The 23,071-nt window shown below is 37.1% G+C and overlaps 1 protein-coding gene across 30 annotated transcripts in view; it reads left to right on the top strand.

Annotated features, from left to right (window-relative positions):
• Positions 1–23,071, top strand: part of MARCHF1 (membrane associated ring-CH-type finger 1) — an 830,557-nt gene that overhangs the window by 723,660 nt on the left and 83,826 nt on the right. For 23 of the 30 annotated variants that reach the window (XM_074040707.1, XM_074040716.1, XM_074040714.1 and 20 more), the window contains 2 exons: positions 17,897–17,976; positions 18,254–19,021. In XM_074040707.1, the coding sequence (XP_073896808.1) occupies positions 17,897–17,976; positions 18,254–19,021 (848 nt within the window). The remainder of the gene's footprint in view (positions 1–17,896; positions 17,977–18,253; positions 19,022–23,071) is intronic. The other 7 variants (XM_074040720.1, XM_074040719.1, XM_074040722.1 and 4 more) reach the window with 1 other exon arrangement.

Below are 23,071 nucleotides of genomic sequence, written 5' to 3'. Positions count from 1 at the left end.
AAAGTAAAATTTACCATCTTAACCAGTTACAGTTAAGTAGTAAGTACATTCACATTGTTGTGCAATCAAATTCCAGAACACTTCTCCTCTTGAAAAACTGAAACTCTATACCCATTAAACTCCCCATCCCCCACTGCCCTCCAGTCTCTGGGAACTATCATTTTCTCTCTATATAAATTCAGTTACACTTGGTATCTTATATAAGTAAAATCATAGCCTTATATGTGACTTTTTGTGAATGGCTTATTTTGTTTATCATAATGCCTTGAAGTTTCAAAAATGTTGTTGCATGTAACAAGATTTCTATTCTTTTTAAGACTAATAAATATTATATTATGTGTGTATTGATGATACAGATACACATATACGTACACATACCTCATTTTGTTTATCCATTTATCCATCGACGGACAATGGGTTGCTTTCACCTTTTGGCTATTGTGAATGACGTTGCAATGAACATGAATGTACAAATATCTTTTAGAAATCCTGCTTTTAATTCTTTTGGAGTGGAATTACTCAGAAGTGGAATTATTTTCCTTTCTTGTGTTGCTATGTGGAAATATCTGAGGCTGGGTAATTTAAAAGAAAAGTAATTTGATTGGCTCTTGGTTCTCCAGGTTGTACAGGAAGCATGGCACCAGCATGTTCTCAGCTTCTGTCGAGGGCCTCAGGAAACTTTCAATCATAACAGTAGGCAAAGCAGGCATTAGTACTCACATGGTGAGAGCTGGAGCAAGAGAGAGAGGGAGGGTAGCTGCCACACACTTTTAAACAACTCACTCATCACCAAGACGATGGGACTAAGCCATTCATGAGGAATCCCCTCCATGATCCATACACCTTTCACCAGCCCCACCTCCAACACTGGATTACATTTCAACATGAGATTTGTAGTGGACAAATATTCAAACCATATCATAGAGTAATTCTACCTATATTTTCCAGAGTAACCGCACCATACATTCCCACCAACAGTGCACAAGGGTTCCAATTTCTCCACATCCTCACCAAGACTTGTTATTTTCTGCTTTCTTGATAGTAGCCATCTTAATGGGTGTGATATATCTCACTGTGGTTTTGATTTGCATTTCCCTAATTATTAGTGATGTTCAACATCTTTTCATGTGTTTTTGGCCATTTGTGTATCTTCTTTGGAGAAATGTCTATACGGTCCTTTGGCCATTTGATTTGTAAATATTTTCTATTTATGTAGGTTGGCTTTTCATCCTGTTGTATCCTTTGATGCACAGTTTTTAAAAATTTTGATATAGTCTGGTTGATCTCTTTACCTGTGCTGCCCATGCTTTTGGTATCAGATGTAAGAAATCATTGCCAAATCCAATGTCATACAGTTTTTCCTTATGTTTTCTTCTAGGAGTTTCTTAAATATATTGTTAATTAAACTTTGTCTTGTATTGTTTGTGTCTGTGTATTGTTTATATTTATGTAAGTTGTATATTCCCTGAAACTTATTCTTAGGCAAAATTCAGAAGAGGTATACAGATAGGTTTTCTAAATTATCTATTTTTTGACACTGTTCCTGAAATACTCAAACCAGTAGACAATCTTGTCACATTATAAGAATGTCTTGGCCTGGCACTGTGGCTCATATCTGTAATCCCAGCACTTTGGGAGGCCGAGGCGGAAAGATCACCTGAGGTCAGGAATTCAAGACCAGCCTGGCCAACATGGTGAAACCCCATCTCTACTAAAAATAAAGACATTAGCTAGGTGTGGTGGCAGGCGCCTGTAATCCAAGCTACTTGGGAGGCTGAGGCAGGAGAGTCACTTGAACCTATGAGGCAGAGGTTGCAGTGAGCTGAGATCGCACCACCGCACTCCAGCCTGGGAGACAGAGAGAGACTCCATCTCAAAAAAAAAAAAAAAGTCCTGCAACTTATTTTATGTGGCATATTTAAATCTTCATAAATATATTTTATTCTAGTTTAAGATATACCTAATAAGTTTCATGTTTCAGAAAGTTCAGCTTTGAAAAACAACTTAGCAAAGTAGCTAAGTTAAAACATTTGATATTCTATGAAACTGGGAATCACTCCTGTAGTACATAATGTTTCAAAACCACAGACACCTACATTTCTCTCCACAACATACAACAGGTATGGACAAAAATATCGTTTTTCTTTTTTCTCCCTTTCCTTCTCTCTTTTCTATTCTTCCATTTTCCTTCTTTCTTTTCCTCTTTCCTTGCTTTTCTTCTGGCTGTCTCAACTTTTTTTCTTTACAGCTTTTTCTCCACTACCAATTTTGTTCTTTTTTGTATTCATCTTTCTCTCATTTCTCTCTTCTCTCCCTTTTTCTTTTGTTCTTCTAATTTTTAACATTTCCTGTGTCATACTCTACAACAGATATTAATAATATCTCACTTTGAACATAGAAATATGTTTTGCTTCTATAGCTTCCAGTCTGTTTTTGCTCACCACAATCCATTTTGCACACTGTAGCCAAATTAAACTTTATTCTTATCAAATTTATTTAGGAGAAATTTAAAGTATTTTAAGTAGAATGGATAGGACAATAGACCATTTCCCTTTAAATTGCTCAAGCCAATGAGTTTTGATTAAAACTCTGCCACAATCAAGACACAGAACATTTCTATCAACTCCCCCAAAATTCTCTGGAACCATACGGAATCTATCCATCTCTCTTTCCACCTCTGCCCTCAGCAACTGCTAATCTGCTTCATGGCACTCTAGATTGTTTGAATTTCATAAATAGAATGATGCTGTATATACTCTTGCAACTGGCTTCTTTCACTTAGCATAATTATTTTGATATTCTTCTATGTTTTTGCATATCTCAATAGTTTTTATTTTATTGTTGAGTAGTATTTTATTGTGTGAATATACCACATTTTGTTTTATCAATTTACTGTTGAAGATCTTGGTTATTTGTAGTTTGGGCCTATTGTAAATAAACTGCCATCTATGAACATTCACGTATGAATCATGGTGTGGGTAGACATACGATATAATTTTTCTTAGGTAAGTATATAAAAGAATGATTAGGTTCTATGGTAGGTGTATTTAACTTTATATGAAACTGCGAAATTATTTCCTCCAACAATGTACAAAACTTTCAGTGGCTCTGCATCCTTTCCAGTACTTGATATTGCCATGTTTTTAATTGTAGCTCTTCTAATGGTTATATACTGGTATGTCATTGTGGCTGTAATTTGCATTTCACTGATGATTAATTACTTGAGGTACTTTTTATATACTCATTAGAAATGCATTTTTTAATTATATTTTAAGTTCTGGGATACATGTGCAGAATGTGCAGATTTGTTACATAGCTATACACGTACCATGGTGGTTTGCTGCACCCATCAATCCATCACCCACATTAGGTATTTCACTTAATGTTATCCCTCCCCTAGCCCCCTCAGATTCTGGATATTAGCCCTTTGTCAGATAGATAGGTTGCAAAAATTTTCTCCCATTCTGTAGGTTGCCTGTTCACTCTGATGATAGTTTATTCTGCTGTGCAGAGGCTCTTTGGTTTAATTAGATCCCATTTGTCTATTTTGGCTTTTGTTGCCATTGCTTTTGGTGTTTTAGTCATGAAGTCTTTGCCCATGCCTATGTCCTGAATGGTATTGCCTAGGTTTTCTTCTAGGATTTTTATGGTTTTAGGTCTTACATTTAAATCTTTAATTCATCTTGAGTTAATTTTTGTATAAGGTATAAAAAAGGGATCTGATTTCAGCTTTCAGCATATGGCTAACTAGTTTTCCCAACACCATTTATTACATAGGAAAACCTTTCCCCATTGCTTGTTTTTGTCAGGTTTGCCAAAGATCAAATTGTTGTAGATGTGTGGCATTATTTCTGAGGCCTCTGTTCTGTTCCATTGGTCTATATACTTGTTTTAGTACCAGTATCATGCTGTTTTGGTTACTGTAGCCTTGTAGTATAGTTTGAAGTCAAGTAACATGATACCTCCAGCTTTGTTCTTTTGCTTAGGATTGTCTACACAGGCTCTTTTTTGGTTTCATATGAAACTTAAAGTAGTTTTCTTTTTCTAATTCTGTGAAGAAAGTCATTGGTAGTTTGATGGAGATAGCACTGAATCTATAAATTACTTTGGGTAGTATGGCCATTTTCACAATATTGATTCTTCCTACCCATAAGCATGGAATATTTTTCCATTTGTTTGTGTCCTCTCTGATTTCCTTGAGTAGTGGTTTGTAGTTATCCTTGAAGAGGTCCTTTACATCCCTTGTAAGTTGTATTCCTAGGTATTTTATTCTCTTCATAGCAGTTGTGAATGGGAGTTCACTCATGATTTGGCTCTCTGTCTGTTATTGATGTATAGGAATGCTTGTGATTTTTGCACATTGATTTTGTATCCTAAGACTTTGCTGAAGTTGCTTATCCACTTAAGGAGATTTTGGGCTGAGACAATAGGGTTTTCCAAATATACAATCATGTCATCTCCAAACAGAGACAATTTGACTTCCTCTCTTCCTATTTGAGTACGCTTTATTTCTTTCTCTTGCCTGATGGCCATGGCCAGAGCTTCCAATACTATGTTGAATAGGAGTGGTAAGAAAGGGCATCCTTGTCTTGTACTGGTTTTCAAAGAGAATGCTTCCAGCTTTTGCCCATTCAGTATGATATTGGCTGTGGGTTTGTCATAAATAGCTCTTATTATTTTGAGATACGTTCCATCAATGCCTAGTTTATTGAGAGGTTTTACCATGAAGGGGTGTTGAATTTTATCGAAGGCCTTTTCTGCCTCTATTGGGATAATCATGTGATTTTTGTTGTTGGTTCTGTTTATGTGATGGATTACATATATATTTAAATGGATACTCAAATCTTTAGAGCATTTTTATTAGGTTGTCTGTTTATTATTGAATTATAAGTGTGTAAGAGTTATTTCTATATTTTGGGTACAAAGTATTTATTTAATGTGCACTTTGCATTTTCTCCTTTATAGTATCTTTCAAAGAACAATTTTTTAAATTTTTATATTGCCTAATTTATCAACGGTTTATTTTATCATTTGTGCTCTTTGTGTCTCATCTAGAAAATCTTTTCTACTCCAAGATCACAAAGATTTTTCCTATGTTTTCTTCTAGGAGTTTTTTAGTTTTAGCTTTTGTGTTTAGTTTATTAATCATTTCAAGTAAATTTTTAACATCTGGCAAGATAAGGGTTGAGATTCATTTTCTTGCATGTGGCTATGTGTTTATTCTAGCACCATCTTTAAAAAATGGAATGTTCCTTTCCCCATTAAATTGTCTTTCAGCTTTGTAGTAATTAATTGACCATAATTGTGTGGATCTATTTCTGGACACTCTATTCTCCCACTGCTGAGTTAGTATGTATTTTATGGTTTTAGTGCTATTATAAATTAAATTTTTAGGGTTTTTTTTCCCTATAGACTACTCTTTTTAAAGAACACTTGTCATCATCTTTATCTCCAAGTCAGAACCCTTCACTGATTACATATCAAATAAGGTTGAACAATACTTAACCTGACATCTAAGGCCCAGCATTTTCTAAAATCATTCTTAACCAATTTGTCACACACATTCTTTGTTTCTGATAAAATTATTTACTCGCTGCTCCAAATGTATACTCTAAACTAATATAAGGTAGAAAGAGGGTCAAGTGTGGGGTGCAAGAATAGGGTATATATGTGAATTAATAAGTAGTAAAGGGCTATGCTATAGAAGAAAGAGTTTAGACATTAAGCAGATTCTGTGTGACTTTGGAGATCAAACTAGGAGTAGTGCAAGAAACCACAAAGAAATTGAGTTCAATAAAATACTAGGATGATAAAATACTGACTTCAGTAAAATACTAGGAGCATTCTAAAAATGCAAGAGATGTTCTCAGATGATAGTGAATTTCCTGTCATTGGCCTCAAGCAGAGGCCAAATGACCACCTATTGAAAATATTATAAATGAGATAATAGTATAATTATAAGTGGAATAGTAGTATCAGATGAGGTTTAGACCAGGTCCTCTTTGTGAACTTCCATCTAGTCCTGAGATTGCATAAGCACATGCTAAAAATTTATCTTTTTTAGTCATTAAATATATTTTTCACAACCAAAAGGACTCTTTCAGATCATTTTTGGCCTATTTCCGTTCCCTAGAACTAGGTTTGGTTTGGTTTGGTTTGGTTTGAAATGGAGTCACGTTCTGTTGCCAAGATGAAGTGCAGTGGCATGATCTCGCTCACTACAACCTCCACCTCCCAGGTTCAAGCAATTCCCCTGCCTCACCCTCCCGAGTAGCTGAGACTACAGGTGCACACCACCACACCAGGCTAATTTTTTGTATTTTAGTAGAGATTGGGTTTCACTATGTTGGCCAGAATGGTCTCGATCTTCTGACCTCATGATCCACCCGCCTCAGCCTCCCAAAGTGCTGGGATTACAGGCATGAACCACAGTGCCCAGCCCCCTAGAACTAGTTTTAATATTTCATTTAATACCTAATTCTTGAACCTGTTATTCATGAACTATCACAGATATTAATGGGGCTTTAAAAAAAGAAGCTTCTGCAGCAGCATTTCCCATCTGAAGTTCTAAAATCATTCTTCACAGAGTATAATTAACGTATTACTAAATAAGAGAAGCCATTTGTAAATGATTATGCATGATTATTCTTTGTCACACTCATAAATTATATATTGAGTTCTCCTAGTGGATTGGATCTAAACTGGTCAGGGCACCAGGCAGCAACCACTTTAGAATCTTTTGAAACCATAATTAATTTTCAAAATGCCAAGGCCAATTGGCAGTAGTTAACACTGCCCCTAGAGCACAATCATGGCCTAGATGCCACTAAGACAAGTTGCCTTGTGTTGTCTATAAATGGATTCTCAGAAAACCTAATTTGAAATTACTGCCTTTAATTATACTGCTAATATAAATAACTTTGATAAAATTAGTGCAGCTGGCCTCCTGTTTGTTTTTCCCATTTGAATGCACTGTACAATGTAATCATCTGAAATAAACATCCATTACAAAGAATGCTTCATTTCAAAGAACATATTATTCTGCTCATCCAGCCAATTGTTATTTTTCCCTTCCCAGCCCCATTTCAATCTCACACCTATTAAAGGGATGAACAAATTACCAAGCTCTCGTAATGCACCAACTAGTGAATTAAAACAATACATTGCTGCTGAATAGGGCCATGTATTTAAAAGACACTAATTCATTTTATCCTCAATTACAGTGTTTTCTTTTTAAACAGACCCTTGCAGCTTCAAAATTGTTAAAGGATGTACTCTTCTCCACATAATAAAAGTATGGTATTTCCTAAATAGAAATTCGTATTTTACCAAGAAAGCTGAAGATCCAACTTTCGTTTGATATGTATTTTGACTCTGAAGTCCAAAGAAAGAGCCTCATGACTTATATAAAACTTTGCACTGAGTTCATTTGTTTTGTTACAGTGTAGAATTGCCACTTCCACAGAGGAGAGTGGAGCCCTTTCTTTTTCGTTCGCTGTGGTGCGATTGTTGTCTCTATCTCTACTGCAATCAGGATAGGATTTACCAAGGTCAGTTCAACTTGGTTCAACTATTACCAAGTTCAGTTCAACTCAATTCTACTATTACCACACTCCATTCAACCGCACAAGTCTTTCTTAGCTACCTGCTACACATAAGACACTAGGAAGATTTCCAAAATGAGTATGACTGTGGCCTTTTTTTCTCAAAGTGGTAGTGAAGCACAAAAGAAGATTAACTATAAAACATTGTGGCAATTTGGAAATGGTTAGACAGTAATACAGGTGATAAAATAAATGCTAGAGCAAGATTAACACCATAGTAGAAGTTGAAAAGGGCCCATGGAGTTAAAGAAAAATGGGTATACATAAAGCTAGGAAACATCACTGGACCTTGAGAGAAATTCCAAGAGTATGCGCTTACTGTTTTCTCTATAGAGTAAAGGCATAAAAATAAAAGAATGGGTATGTTTCGGAATAGAAAATGAGCTAGGTTTTGCTGGAATCCTGGAATTTGAAAGAATTGCTGAAGTTAAAACCAGAAAAGTAGATGGGATCCAGAATATAGAGGCTCTAAAATCCCAAACTGGTCTTTTTGTATTTAATTTGTTAGATAAGGAGAAACCACTGAAGTCTTTTGACAAAGCAAAATGAAATGACTGGGGTTGTAACTTCAGAGGATGAATCTCAAAGCTCTGAAATCTTCAGTACAGATAAAAAAAGAGAAAAGTTGAAGGCAATGAGAACTGTGAGAATAATATTTTCCTATTTCTCAACAATTAAATGCATTGAATTGAAAGAAGGGCCAGGTTCTGGAGCTGGATCTGTTTGCAGTGAGACTGAGGTTGGACACTAGACCTACAACTAGGACACTCAGGTAATGGGGAATACACAAAGCTACAAGAGCATAGGAGATAGTCCAGGCCATTAGGTGTGATGGCAACAGTCAACCAATTTATATTCCAAATGTACAGCACAAGCCCTGCCCTGTGGACCTGAGGACCTCATCTCACTCTAATCCTCTAGTGTCTAAGTTTATGTGCTCACAGAAGCAGAACCTGGGACAAAAACTTTTACAAGTAGTTTATTTGGGACATGTTTTCTAGGCAGTACGAGTGAGAGAGAAAAAGCAGTGAGACAGTAAAGGAGGAGAAGTCAATAAAAGGGTATAGTGCAGCAGTCACTGATGTGGCAACAGGGCTTGATTGAGCAGAATCTTCTAAGAAATGTAAAGAAGGTCTCCAAGAATTGACCACTTGAAGGAATATGTTAGTGCATTTATCCTCCAATGCCTGACCTTTCTTGGTTGAGGATTGCCTGGGAATTACACCTCTCCACTTGGGGCAACACTTGTACACAGGGTTTCATGGAGCATTCTTGGTTGATAGTTGGCGCAGCTGAACTTGCCATTCTCTTTCATAGACGTTTCCAAGGCAGTTAACCAAAGCCTTGGAACAGTTAACAACTGTATAGCCTTATAATTACCATTGGCCCTTCCTACACATATTTTTGGGCTACTGCATGCTTCCCCACCCACTTGTACCTTGTCCAACCCAGTAATTGTGATGTTACAGTTCACGAGGCATTATCACCACCCCATTCACCAACAGCAAAGGGTTCCTGGTATGCCTGACCATGAGTGATCTAGCTCCTAAATTCTGTCTTGTGGATCTGCTTTCTGGCACTATTTCTGGTATCAACTCCCTCTCTGTCCAGTTTGGGTTCTCCTCAAAGCACTACTTGTGACAAGAATATTGGTGCAGGTAGGGGATTTAGGAACTAGCCCTGGGATTATAAATGAATGGGTAGGGAAAAGGAGACAAGGATGAGGAAAAAAGTTAATTTAAGGGTACATTTTGAAGACAGTAATGAAATTAGTAAGGAGTTTAGTAATCAGTTAATTCCATTGTAACTAATGAAGTTAATTGGTTCCAAAGGGAGGCCTGAGAAATATCCAAAGTATCTCTCAGAATTTTCCACCTGAAAGTCAATGAGATGGATCTCTTATCCACAAGCTCTCAGACCCCATTATTGAGAGTTGTCCCTAGAAGTGTTAATGCCCTCCCATTTAGGCTTGTGCCAGACACGTGGATTCTCATGGAATCAGGAATAAAAAGTAGAAGATAAATGGCACTCATACAATGTAGGACATTATCACCATAACATTGTTTGACACTAGGAACTGTTCACCAGTGCTGCAGCTGATACAAGAAGTGGACTGAGAAGATGTGACCCAGGGTACCAGAGACAACTGCCTGAATCTGTTTCTCTAGCTGCCAGAATGCCTACATTTTACTAGGAAGCCTGAGTACTAGAATGCATCCTCACCTCCTTTGCGTAATGGTCCCTAATCATTACCCCGGGAGATGGTCCTTGCTCTCAGAACTAGCTTTATCATCTCCTGATCCCAGTGCTTCAGTCTGCACTGCCGACAAAACTTCTCTTGGATCTTGTCTATATTACTAGGAATGCATGGCAATTTCTGTTGAAAAATAGAAGGTGACATGGGCTGGTACTTCAAACCAGATTTCCTGCCTCGCCCTCCCTGATGACAGCCGTTATTCCAACTCTGTTTCCAACTGTATGTTTCAACAGGAAATGTCTCCTGGCTGAGCTTGTCCTCTGCACACCAGTGTAGCGCCACTTGCTGGCTTTCTAGGGCCTCTCAAGACAGGCTAGATTCTGCATTATTAGTTGCATCTTCCCGATTTGACCTGCTAAAAGGGCCTAGCCTTGCTCTAAGCCACTCCCCTAATGGTGTGAATTGTCAAAGGAAGAACTGGCTTCCCCTTTTTGAGAAGATGTTAAGGTTCCTTCCAAATTCTAGTGTGCCAAAAGGAGCATTAGGTGACTTGCCGTGCCGCCCTCTTTCATGTTTAGCTCTGTGGCCTGAGTCTTCCTTTAAAATTATAGACTCGGCATCAAGATAACTTTCTCCTACAACTAAATATTTTAGTCAGCCCACAGTGCAGATGTCTGCTACGTGGAATTACTTAGGAATGTTACATGACCCTCAGTGGGTAGTGTGGTAAACTTTGCACAACATAAGGAAGGAAAGCATGTGATTTTCTAAAAGTGATCTCAGTCTTTTCTTATTGAGCTCCTATTACTGTAGATGTGGGAAATACTTGATTTTTTTTTTCAAAAGATCTGTTTCCACCAGTTTAGAAGCTAATCACGTTCAGTATTTTAGGGTTTCTTCTCATTCCCCTTCCATTTTCTGACACACTGGAGCAGCGACTTCTGTTTAGAGTTCTGCCCTCCAGGTTTTTCCCAGACCTGTTGCTAGGGTGCTCCTGGCTGGCGGACCTGGTGGCCAGCTCTCTTGTCATAGTCAAGCCAGGCCCTGGCCTTCCAGCCCATTTCATCTGTCACTGACAATGCCAAGTGTCTTGGCCGGGTAGTGTTTTCTGTGGCTTTCTGTTATAAAGTCACATTAACTTTAACTCTGGTGACCCCTGGTTACTTTCCCGGGCAAGCAATCTCAGCTGCCTTTTACACAACCCAGAAAGGCAGAAGAAAATGTCTAGATTTTCTAAACCCCCATCAGGCTGGGGGCGGGGGGAACTATCTCAGGTCCATCTGCCTCTGTCACTCCTACCCTAAAACACTGGTGCCACAATAGGCACTGCCCATGCTGGCTGAGAAGCTGGCCTGAAAGGCACATAGTCCTCCCAGGAAGGGAGGAACAAGAGTCATGCTCTTCGTTTTCCCCCCAGAAATATCCTGGTGAGTCTTCCTGATACCCTTCTCTACGCTGACACCCTCTGCCCAAACCACATTCAACCCAGAGTGGATAAATGGAGACTAAAGGCAGTGGAATTTCACTCTTTGTTTTTCTCCTCCTGTCCTGCTCTTCAGCAGCAAGTGGTGGTAAGCAGAGACCCGGTCTTCCTGTATGCTGCAAATTTTTCTTCAGTCATGCCTTCTGTCTCCTTTCGCTATAGATTGTAGTAAAATTATACCCAGAACTCCAAGATCTTTTACAGAAATATAAAGCAAAAATTGGGAATTTAGAAAACATAGTTTTCTTTGTTTAAAAAAATCAAGCTTTCACAAATATTCTCTCCCTGAAATCTCAGGGGAAAAAAACCTAATACAAAATTCTAAGTAGGATAGGATCTCCTTTAATCTAACTAAACCAGTGGTTCCTAACTCTGGATGGACGTCACAGTCACTGGAGCAGCTTTTAAGGATACTAACATCCAGGTGTTGTGCCGCAGGTCCATTCCTCAGAGATTTGAGGATCAACCTGGGCAAAGGTATTTTTTAAAAACTTCCCAGCAGTTCTGATTTTTAGCCAGGATTGAGAGTTACTGGTCTAAGACTGTTATATGTCTTCCTTCTGAACAGGAGAATACCATTGAGTTCATGTGTGGGGAGAAAAAATGACTTACTGAGAATTAGTAAAAAGAATTATAGTATTTCAAGAATAGTGTCCTATTACAACTCTTAGACACTCTACAAAACAGTTATCAGATCAATGATTTCATGCTATTATCCTCACAATCCTTTTATGTTGATGTTATTATTGACTACCTTTAATTGAAAGGTGAAGTGGAACTCAAAGACTTTAAGCAAAGAGTTTATCACTTAAATAATGGAGAACAAAACACAAATCTTGTTTCTTGATGTTAGTAGTTGTCATTTATGACATCATCAACATAACCAAGGACTTACTTTTCTCATTATTAATTAGAAATTTTAAACATTACAAAATATATAGCCTGAGAAATAAAGATTTCCAATGATCCCACCTCACAGACATAATCACTGCTAATGGCTAGATGTGTACCATTCTAAATTTTTTCTGTGCATACACAAACAGTTATCAATAAAGCACTATTTACCCTAACAAGATGACACTATATACAATTTTGAAACTTGATTTTTCTCCTAAAAATATATTCTATAAGTGTGTGTGTGTGTGTGTGTGTGTGTGTCTGTGTCTGTGTGTGTGTGTGGTGTACCTCATTCTTTTTATGGCTTATGTATTTCATTGTAAATAATTAATTAACATGGGTAGTTTCCAACCTCTTGCTATTACAGATAATGCTGTAATGAACAATCTTGTAAATACATCTTTGTACAATTATAAAAATGTTTCAGCAAAATTAATTCCCATAAGTAGAATTTCCAACTTTAATGGCATATAATTTTTTTTTTTTTTTGAGACAGAGTCTTTCTTTGTCACCCAGGCTGGAGTGCCGTGGTGCAATCTCAGCTCACTGCAGCCTCCGCCTCCTGGATTCAAGCAATTCTCCTGCCTCAGCCTCCTGAGTAGCTGGGATTACAGGTGTGTGTCACCACGACCAGCTAATTTTTGTATTTTTAGTAGACACGGTGTTTCACCATGTTGGTTGGGCTGGTCTCAAACTCCTGACCTCGTGATTCACCTGCCTTGCCCTCCCAAAGTGCTGGGATTACAGCACTTTTTTTATTTTAATAGACTTTATCAAATATCTCTCCAAATAAGTTGTACCAATTTACAGTTACTTCAACAATATATAGCAATGCATGGCTTCCCCACCTCGGTTACACTGGGTATTATCAATCTCTTTAAAATGTGCTGATCTGATAAGTTAACACGGAAACCATTGTTAATTGAATTTACATTTATCTGTTTATTGAGATTGATCATCTTTTTACACAGGGCTTTTGGCCATATATAATTCCCTTGCTGTGAACTACTTACCTGTTTTGCTCATTTTTCTGTAAAACTGATCAACTTTTCCTTCTTGATCTGTGAAAGATCTCGAAATACTAGAGAAATTAGCTATTTGGCTATCATATAGGTAATAAAATATGGCATTATTTATGAATTCTGGTTTGTCCAGGACGGTTTCGGTATATGGGTGTGTGTGTTTCCTTTTTATAAATTAGAAGTTTTTATTTTTTTAATCATCATATTTATCTGTGTTTTCCTATATTACATTTTGTTTTACATCATCATAAAGGAATTTTTCTGCCATATTATAAGCATTAATTAAATATAAATTTTTTTTCATACTTTGATTTTTTTTTCTATATTTAAATCTTGCATTTGCCTAAACTTTACTGTAAGCAGTACACTCAGGTTTGCATTCTTCCAAATGACTAGTCATTTTTTCAACACCATTTTTTTAATAACCTACCTTTTCCCACTGACTAGAAATGCAACTTTGTCTGTACCGAGAAACAGAAAGATGCATATAGACAGATAGATTCCTAGCCTCTCAGTTCTGTTCTAATGATGTGTCTTTCCCTGTGCCACGTTCATATTCTGTTAATTTCTAGAATCATACTACATTTAGATGTCTGGTAAAAGTACTCTCATTTCTGGAACCTACTGAGTTTTATTAAATAATTTTCCTGGATCTTTTCTCCTGTGTCACTTTTTCAGTTGATCTTTCAAATTATTTTTACCATATTTTAAAATAAAACAACCTGTTGGGATTCGATTGCTCAAACTATCCCTTTTCTCTATCCTCACTGCATCCTGAATATATGGAATCCTAACTCTGCTCTTTGCTTTCAGCCAACCCTGAACCTTCCAATTCTCAGCTGCCAAAGTGAGCTTTCTAGTACCCAGATTTAATCAGTTCTATTTGCTGCTGAATACTTGCAGTAACTTTTCATTCTTTTCAGGATGCAACCCAACATGTCAATGTAACATTCAAAACCTCCATCTACTTTTTCATCTTGACTATGTACCACTTCTTACCTCACTCAACACCTTTCTCCCAGTCATTACAAACTTTCTGTAGATCCCATACCAAGACATCTTCTCTCTACTGTTTGTTTTGACACATCCTTGTCCTTGCCTGGACTGCCACCCCCCACTTGACTCACACTCACCTTGTGTTGGACAGGTGTCTCCTTCTCTGGCAAGCTGACATTAAATCCCTGTTCTACTCTACGTTAGATGTGCTTTCTTCATCAGAACCCCATTATTGGGCACTATCAGGTTACACCAGACTGTATGAGTTTCCATTTGTTTTCATCCTCACAAATTCTGGTGAATTTTGTTTTGTTACCGTGTGTGTGTGTGTGTGTGTGTGTGTGTGTGTGTGTGTGTGTTTTAACAGACAGGGGTCTCACTATGTTGCCTAGGCTAGCTTCAAACACCTTGGCTCGGACATCCTCCCAAGTAGCTCGGACTACAAGCATTCACCACCATGCCCATTTGCTATATTTTTGATAATAGACATCCTAAGGATAGTGAGATAATATCTCACTGTGGCTTTGATTTGCAGTTCTCTAATTATAGTGATATTGAGCACTTTTTCATATATGTATTGGTCATTTGTATGTCTTATTTTGAGAAATGTCTATTCAAATCATTTTCCCATTTTACAATCAGATTATTATTATTGCTGTTAAGCTGTTTAGGTTCCTTGTATATTCTGTATATTAGTTCCTCATTGGATGTATGGTTTGCAAATATTTTCTCCCATTCTACAGACTGTCTCTTCACTACATTGATTGTTTTCTTTGTTGTGCAGAGGAAACAATCATTTGCACAAGCAAGGACAAAGCTTTGCTTTTTAGTTTGATGTAGTCACATTTGTCTATTTTGTTTTTTTGTTGTCTGTGCTTTTGAAGTCTTTCCCATAAAATCTTTTCTAAAAGATCAATGTCCTGAAACAATTTCTCCATGTTTATTCTAATAGTCTTTTAGTTTTGGGTCTATATTTAAGTCTTTAATTCATTTTGAGTTGATTTTTATATATAGTGAAAGATAGAAGTCTAATTTCATTCTTCTATATATGGATATCCAGTTTACTAAGCATTGTTTACTGAAGAAGATGTCCTTTTTCCAATGTGAGTTCTTGGCACCTTTGTTGAAAATCAGTTGGCTATAAATACATGGATAATTTCTGAATTCCCTGTTGTGTTCCATGGCTCTGTGTGTCTGTTTTTATACCAATGCCATGCTCTTTTGATTACTATGACTTTGTAGTACATTTTGAAGTCAAGTAGTGTGATGCCTCTAGCTTAGTTCTTTTTGCTCAACGTCGCTTTAGTTATTTTGGCTCTTTTGTGGTTCTGTGTGAATTTGGGTATTGTTTTTTCTATTTCTTCGGATAATTTCCTTGATATTTTGGTAGAGTTTGCATTGAAACTGTAGATGGCTTTGGATAGTATGGTCATTTCAACAATATTAATTCTTCCATTCTGTGAGCACAGAATCTTTTCATTTTTTAATTCCTCTTCAATTTCTTTCATTACTGTTTTGTAGTTTTCGTTGTAGAGATCTTTCACCTTCTTAGTTAAATTTATTCCTAAGGTTTTTTTTTTTTTTTTTTTTTGGTCACCATTATAAATGTGATTTCTTTTTTGATTTCTTTCTCATCTACTTTGTTTCAGCAGGGTTTGGAAATACTATTGACTTTTGTATGTTGATGTGTATCCTGCAAATTTACTCAATCTGTTTATCAGTTCCAAGAGTTTTTTTGGTAGTGTCTTTAGGTCTCTTAACAAATGGTTTCCTCTACCTTGAATATTTTTAATCTTTTTAAATAATTCCTATTTGCCTCTTAAGATTAGCTGAATCGTTACCTCCTTATTAATTTCCTGTAACTAGTGTCATAGGGATCCCCCCTCCCACCTCCTGGGACCTAACCTGCTGCAACATGGCACCATTTTGAGAGCAGAGCCACTACCAGAATACATCATGACCTGGGACCCAGTAGTCTCTGCATCTGCATTTCCCTGGGGCTTTGTCATCTTATAGTTCTAGAGGTTAGAAGCCAAATAGGGATCCCACTGGGCTAAAATCAACATGTTAGTAGGGCTGAATTCCTTCTGGAAATTCTAGAACTCATTTTCTAGCCTTTTTAAGCTTCCCCATGCCACCTTCCTCGGGGTTCCCCTTTTTTCACCTTGAAAGCCATCAGTGTAGTATCTTCCCTCCTTTCTTACCTCTATTCATATTCTTCATCTTCTCTCTCTGACCTTAACTCTACTGCCTCCCTCTCATAAGGATCCTAATGATTGCATTGGGTTTACCAGTATAATTTGCATAAATCTCCTTAACTCAAGATAGTTAACTTAATCACATCTGCAGAGTCCCTTTTACCATAAAAGGTAAAATATTTACTATCCAAAGATTAGGATGTTGAGATCTTTGGGGGACCATTATTTAGCCTACTATACCTTCTCTTCAAATATTATCTGATCTCTTGAGTTAGCATTTGTTCCTCATTCTCTGGATTTCAGAATAGTGAGTATATATTTCTAATATGAGAATTTTTAGAATGACTTTGAAATTGGGGTAATGTTTCTACCTTTACTGTTATTTTCTTGGTGATGAAATTGTGCATTTCATCTATGCAGTCAAGCAGGCCTGAATCTGGACCCAGATCTCCACAGACAGTGGAACCAAATACCTGGTCCAGATCTCAGCTTTACCACCTATTAGTAAGAAGCAGCACCAATTTTTCAGTTTCTTCAACTGTAACATGTATGTAGTGATAGTATTTACTACAAAGATTTATTGTGAGTATTAATGAATATATGGAAATGACTTAGAACAGTGATAAGCACATATTATCCACTCAAAACTGTTAGTTATTATTACTTTCCACTTGTGAGATTATTGTAGGATTAAAGAGACAGTAAATAAAGTTACAGCACAACATCTGGAACACAGAAAATTATCCCTACATTGTAGGTTTTTATTTATCATCATGATCTATGTTAAACACAACAGGTTAAAGTCAAATAGAATGAAGAAAATACTGTGTTTCAAAGGTAGGACTTTAGTGAAATGCACTCAACTTTATGCTAATAATCTGATGTTTCAGGCGTTCTTATTCTCAGACTTAGTGTGGTTATAGGGTTAAAGATATGAAAGGTCAGTAGTGTTGCAAGGGATATATTTTATTAGTTTCATTAATGAAATTTTAATAGCAATAAATTCAGGCTTTTAAATGTTACAAAGTATTTTCAAATATCTTATCTCATGGGGCCTTGATGTTAGCTTCAGAAAGTATCTAACAACCTAATAGCTATTTGATTAGACTCCTCAGACTGTTAATATCCTTGTCACAGAATCGTTCGTTAGTCCTTATGTCATAGGGTCTTCAAGTATTATTCATTTGTTTCCAAAGCAAATTGAGCTATTTCACTCAAATGATTACAGTAAATAGAATAGAAACTTGTGGAATCATCTTCCTCTCTCGTAAATGAAGTAACAGCGAAATAGCACAGCGTCTCAGCTGTTCCAGGTTCCTCAAATAAGTTTTACTTTTGCAAAACGAACCTCTAACTTCCTATATTCTCTGTTCTGCATTATAAGCAACATGACCAGCAGCCACGTTTGTTGTAATTTTTTAAATATGTGGAAAAAAAGCAAGATATCAACCATGTATTACCTTAACCAAGATGCCAAATTATCTAACTTGTTTCTCCAGGCAAGCAGCCCAACAACAGGGACAGCTCCCAGGAGCCAGTCAAGGTTGTCTGTCTGTCCATCCACTCAGGACATCTGCAGGTAAGTGCTGAACAAATTATCTTAATCAATATTCTTTGGATCAGTATTTGTATTCTTGATTTTTGTTCTGAGAATGTGTGTCTCTTGCTTCTGCTTTACATGGTCCATAGAAAATTTATACTGGCTATTTTTTTTTCCATTTAGTTCATTTTCTTCAATTGTTCTTTATTTATCTACTTCTGGTCCATGCTGTCATTTTCATCATTCTCTCTCTCTGTTTTTCCATGGTTTTCCTCTCCATTCCCATTTCCCATCCTTTGCCTGCTGCTCTGTCTAGATCTGCCATCTTGCATGACATGTCAGAAGAGTCATTTGAGTATTGCACCCCTGTCGTGGTGCTGAGCTCTGCTAGGAAGGAGTCTGGTAAGAAATCAGTAAAACAAAGACCTAGGAGGAGGAGAAAAGCCTCTGAGAGATATGAGCATGCTGCAGAAGAACAAATAAGAGGAAGAAAAAATGACTTTCACCTTCAAATCTCAAGCCCCAGATGGAGGGAGCTTTACACAGATTCTTCAGATTCATCTTCCACAGATGAGAGTCGTTGGATTCAGGCAAAAAGAAGAGCCCAGGTTAAATTCAGACTGTCAAGAAGAAGGAGGAGAAATAATAATAAGCCATGTGAAAACTTAGCTGGGTCTTCCACTCCTAATGGAATTGAGCTTGTTGATCTGGGATCCAAAGGTAAAGAGCAACAAGAGCTGATCGAATGTGAGAGCTGCTCTTTAAGTCTCCGCAGAGGAAAAGGTACAAGGTGCCAAGAATGCAGCACTTCTCTGACTCAAGGATCCTCTGAAATTAAGAGATCCTCAAGGAATTATGAGAAGAGCAAAGGTAGATATCACCACAGAGATCCTCAGCTCTTGCAAAGTCTTAGGAAAAATGAAATAATAAAGAAGACATTTTCCGAAACAGATTCCAGCACTGAAATGCTGGGAGTTCCAGAAGGCAGCAAGGACATGAATGATGCAGGGCTCCAGGTGAATAACCCTGTTCGGAAGCCTCCTGCCACCTATGACGATGGGTCTGATAATTTAGAAGTATGCAGGTCAGTCACTGTAGAGAAAGACTTGATGTCATCCAAATGTGGTTCTTTTTGCATTGAGTTAGGTGCATGTTTGACACCTACCCTCAAAACTTTAACGTTTATTTACACTGTTCTTTTTCTGATTGGATATAAAAGGAGAAAAGGTGGGTATGAAAAGAATAATGCAGATACAAACATGGGTTTGAAAGCTGTTACCAAGTGCAATTAGATATCCCTTTCCTTTTAACTGAATAATGATTTATCCTGGTAAGGGGGCCGACTCAGGTGAGTCTTGCACTCATTCTAGTTAGGACAGTAATAGTGGGGGGAATTAAGAGTGAGACTGTGTGAAATGTTAGACTTTTCAATGCAAATTTGGTGAACTGCTGGCATCATGACAGAAAGATATTCAAGGCTTGAGTTATTTAAGGTCAGATTTTTGTATCAGAAAATAATCTTCTCTGCAGTTGGCTTTAATTTGTTCTCCAATTGTCCCACTCAGCAGGGTAACTGAAGACTCAAAGGACACAGAAACAGGTCAGGGACATATCAGTGGGGTTGCAAGAGCCTGCAGGGAAGGGGACCACATTAACTTTACTGATAAACATATACTGAAAGGTTTCAGCATGTGGATATTTTTTAGCTATGAGACAGTTTTCTTGCTCCTTTTAACCCAACAGCATACATTTTCAAAATAACCTTACATAAAAAGAATTACAGGAATATCCATGCTAGTGTGCATAAATGAAACAATTTCAAACAAAACAATATGTTTTTACATTTTCATATGATACCTAATCATTTAAGCTGTTTAGATTCTGTAAGGGAGCAAATGAAGATTTTCACTGCGCAATACTTGGTATGTTTTGCTTTGTTTTTATAAAAGCAGAAGTTACTTCATAAAATATATATGCATGTTCATGTGAATTACATGACCCAGAGAAGTCTGCTCATGTCCATTCAGGGAAGGAATGAGAAGAATTAAATGCTACATGTGAATAATATAAGAATGGTTTGTTTCTCTGAACGTTTTATTGGATAGTCATTTATAAAATCCTCATTCATTTATGTATTCAAGCATCTATTATGCATTGGGCTTTTATTCTAGAGGTTGAAAATATTTTAGTGAATAAGATTTGTATAGTCTCTAACATCTTGCAGCTTGTAGTTTAATGTGGAACAGAGACCCAAAACAAATTAATTTACAGTTGATATATAATTATAATCATGATAAGAACTATGAAAGCACATAGCAAGGGAACTTAACCTACTGTGGGAGATGAGACAAAAACTCCCAGTTTTTGTAAGTGACAAGCAAGCTAAGGCTCAAAGGATGATGGGAACTGATCAGGAAATAAGCAGGAAAGACCATCCAAACAGGGGCCGCCACTGCAGGTGGGAAGGAGCTTGGCAATTCAGGGAATATAAAGCTTGCTGTTGCAGCTAGGTTGTGGTGAATGGGGGGATGGGTGGTAGAGAGAAGGATGGAGAAGTGGAGACGGCTCAACTGTACAGGGCCATGTGAAATGTGCTGAAGGACTTAAAGGAAATTTACAAAGAAACTGTCACCATGTAATTTATCTATAAATGTAAATTTCTTATAATCTTCTGATTATGATTTATATGTATCTTTGCTGAAAAGTTAGGGGATGGACTAAACCATTCTTTCTAGTCTGAATGGAAAATTTCCCACTTGCAACCTTCTGTTGTCATTCCCTAAATCTAGCTTCCAACATAATCTAATGAAAGACAGTCAAAGAAGCTAGTTGTAGGATTAATGGTAATTGGAGAGAAAAATAATGCTTGCAATTAAAGTCATAATGACTGGTTCTCCTAACTTTAAAGCACTACTCTGAAGAAACATTTTCAGACAGGATGTTTAACTTAGACTTCTATTAATGAAAGTGAGATAGATGAGTCTATAGGTATTGTTGCCTGCTAAAGATTACCATCAAAATATATCAACTAAGCGAATGCTACAGGCAGCATATTATAGTAGATGCTGAGGATATAAAGTAGCAAAAGACCTGATTCTTCCCTTAAGTGGCTTATTATCTAAGTGGCAGAGGTTGAACACATACTCAAAAAAAAAAAAAAAAGTGTATAAGATAGTACAGGATGAATGTAAGAAGAGGAATACTGCAGGATTTGAAGAAAGAAGATTTGCTGAGATCTGGGATGATCTAGAAAACCCCTAAAGAGGGACTGGGGCTGAGAAAAATAGAATTTACATTAGAACTCAAGGTGGGGGAAATACCATTAGCACCACAGGGATGGAATACTGACACCTGAATGTATGAATTCTACATGAACTTATATGACTAGATTGGAAAGTTTGCATACATTGATAAAAAAAAATTCTTTAAAATAAGACATTTTGAAGAAAACTTACATATTCAGAGCTGTTTATTCATACATATATATATGTATGTGTGTGTGTGTATATATATATGTATGTGTGTGTATATATATGTATGTATGTGTGTGTGTGTATATACAGAAAGACCTTTTCTAAATAAAATAGGCTTAATGAAGTCACACATACAGTATAGTCACCAGTGTCTCTGATAAAGGAACCTAGATTTAGGAGATGGAAGTATGCTGTATGTTGAGTAGAATACTCGAACAATAATGGATAAGGAAAGGGAAGAACAAATGGCAATTTAGCATTCCACCAAGTGAATGGGGACAATCTCAGAGTTTGGATTTGGTGAGAGCCTAAGATAGAGAGGAGTCAAGGATGACTCCAAATCTTGGAACTTGGGACGACAGTAAATGTTGATGTTAATGAAAAGAGGCAGAAGACAGAGGCAAGTTGATTTAGGAAAGACATAGTTCAATTACAGGCAAGCTATTTGTGGTTACAATGGCATTCCAAGGTCAGCTCTCCAGCAGACAATATGAGACATGCTCTTGAACTGCAGAAGAGCAGTCAGAGTTGGGCATGTATAATTTTTCAATAATTAGTGAACTCTACACAGCCTGACACTAAACAATGGCATGTGTGCATTTTTTAACACAATGTGTTAGCACAGGTTACTAAAGATATTAAACATTGAAAATCTATTCAAGGTCAGGAAGGACATACAGATTTGGGAATTATTCTCAAGGAGGTAGCAGTGATGCCTGGAAAGTGAATTTAATCACTATAAAAGATCTTGTGTAGGAGAAAAGATACATATGATCTCTAGAAATGGATACAGCCTGAGCACCAGGGTCTTCTATGTAGGCAAAACAGTAACCCCTGAGAGAAGCAGCAATTGCCTGTGAACTCGCACTCTCAGGCATGCAGTCTTATGTCTGACTAGCAGGAGCAGCCTCAGCCACAACCACAAAAAGAAAGAAGTTCATAAGCCTTCCTTTTCTGTTCCTGGCATCTGGTCCCCACAGGCACACTCTATTCTGTTTCCCTCCTTCGTCACAGCCTTTTTCAGAGAAAGTATCTCTATCAGCCCATTATATCTTAGAGGGAATTTAACTCATCATACTATTATGCCCACAGTTATTTCCACAGTACAGTGGAAAAGTATTTGCTTTTTTAAAAAAGGAATTGCATTTAATTAAAAAGGTAAACAAGCATGAATCAGATCACGTTAGCCTATGATTAAAACTCTTTTGTGGCCTGTAAATTGCCCTCAGTAGAAGGTGCAAAATCTTTAATATTTACAAGTCCCTGTTGATCAGTCTATCAGATCTGCCTCTCTAGCTCCACCACCCATGATTAACTATGACCTTTTCATGTTGGTCTGTTTCCAATTCCCTGAAAGCATTCAGGCGTACCCCTTTCAGGACCTAGAGCGGCTTTACCTTACCTCCTCGGCTCTTCTCCAGAGAAATTCCTATTCTTTCTCAGTTTAAATGCCATTTCTTTACGAACAGCTTCCTGACCTCCTAACCAACACTCAGGTCCCCTGGCAGTCACTTCCATAGCATAACTTTTAATTGCTAAAATATAGGCATTATTATTATTAACGGTGTCAAATTTGTTCACTGCAAAATCCAAAGTACCTGGAACAATGCCTGGCAGATAGCACATTCTCAACACATAGTTTTTGAATGAATAGCTTTAGG

This window comes from Macaca fascicularis, chromosome 5 (assembly GCF_037993035.2).
Source record: "Macaca fascicularis isolate 582-1 chromosome 5, T2T-MFA8v1.1".
Taxonomy (NCBI): Eukaryota; Metazoa; Chordata; class Mammalia; order Primates; family Cercopithecidae; genus Macaca; species Macaca fascicularis.
This window is presented reverse-complemented; position numbering and strand designations above follow the sequence as displayed.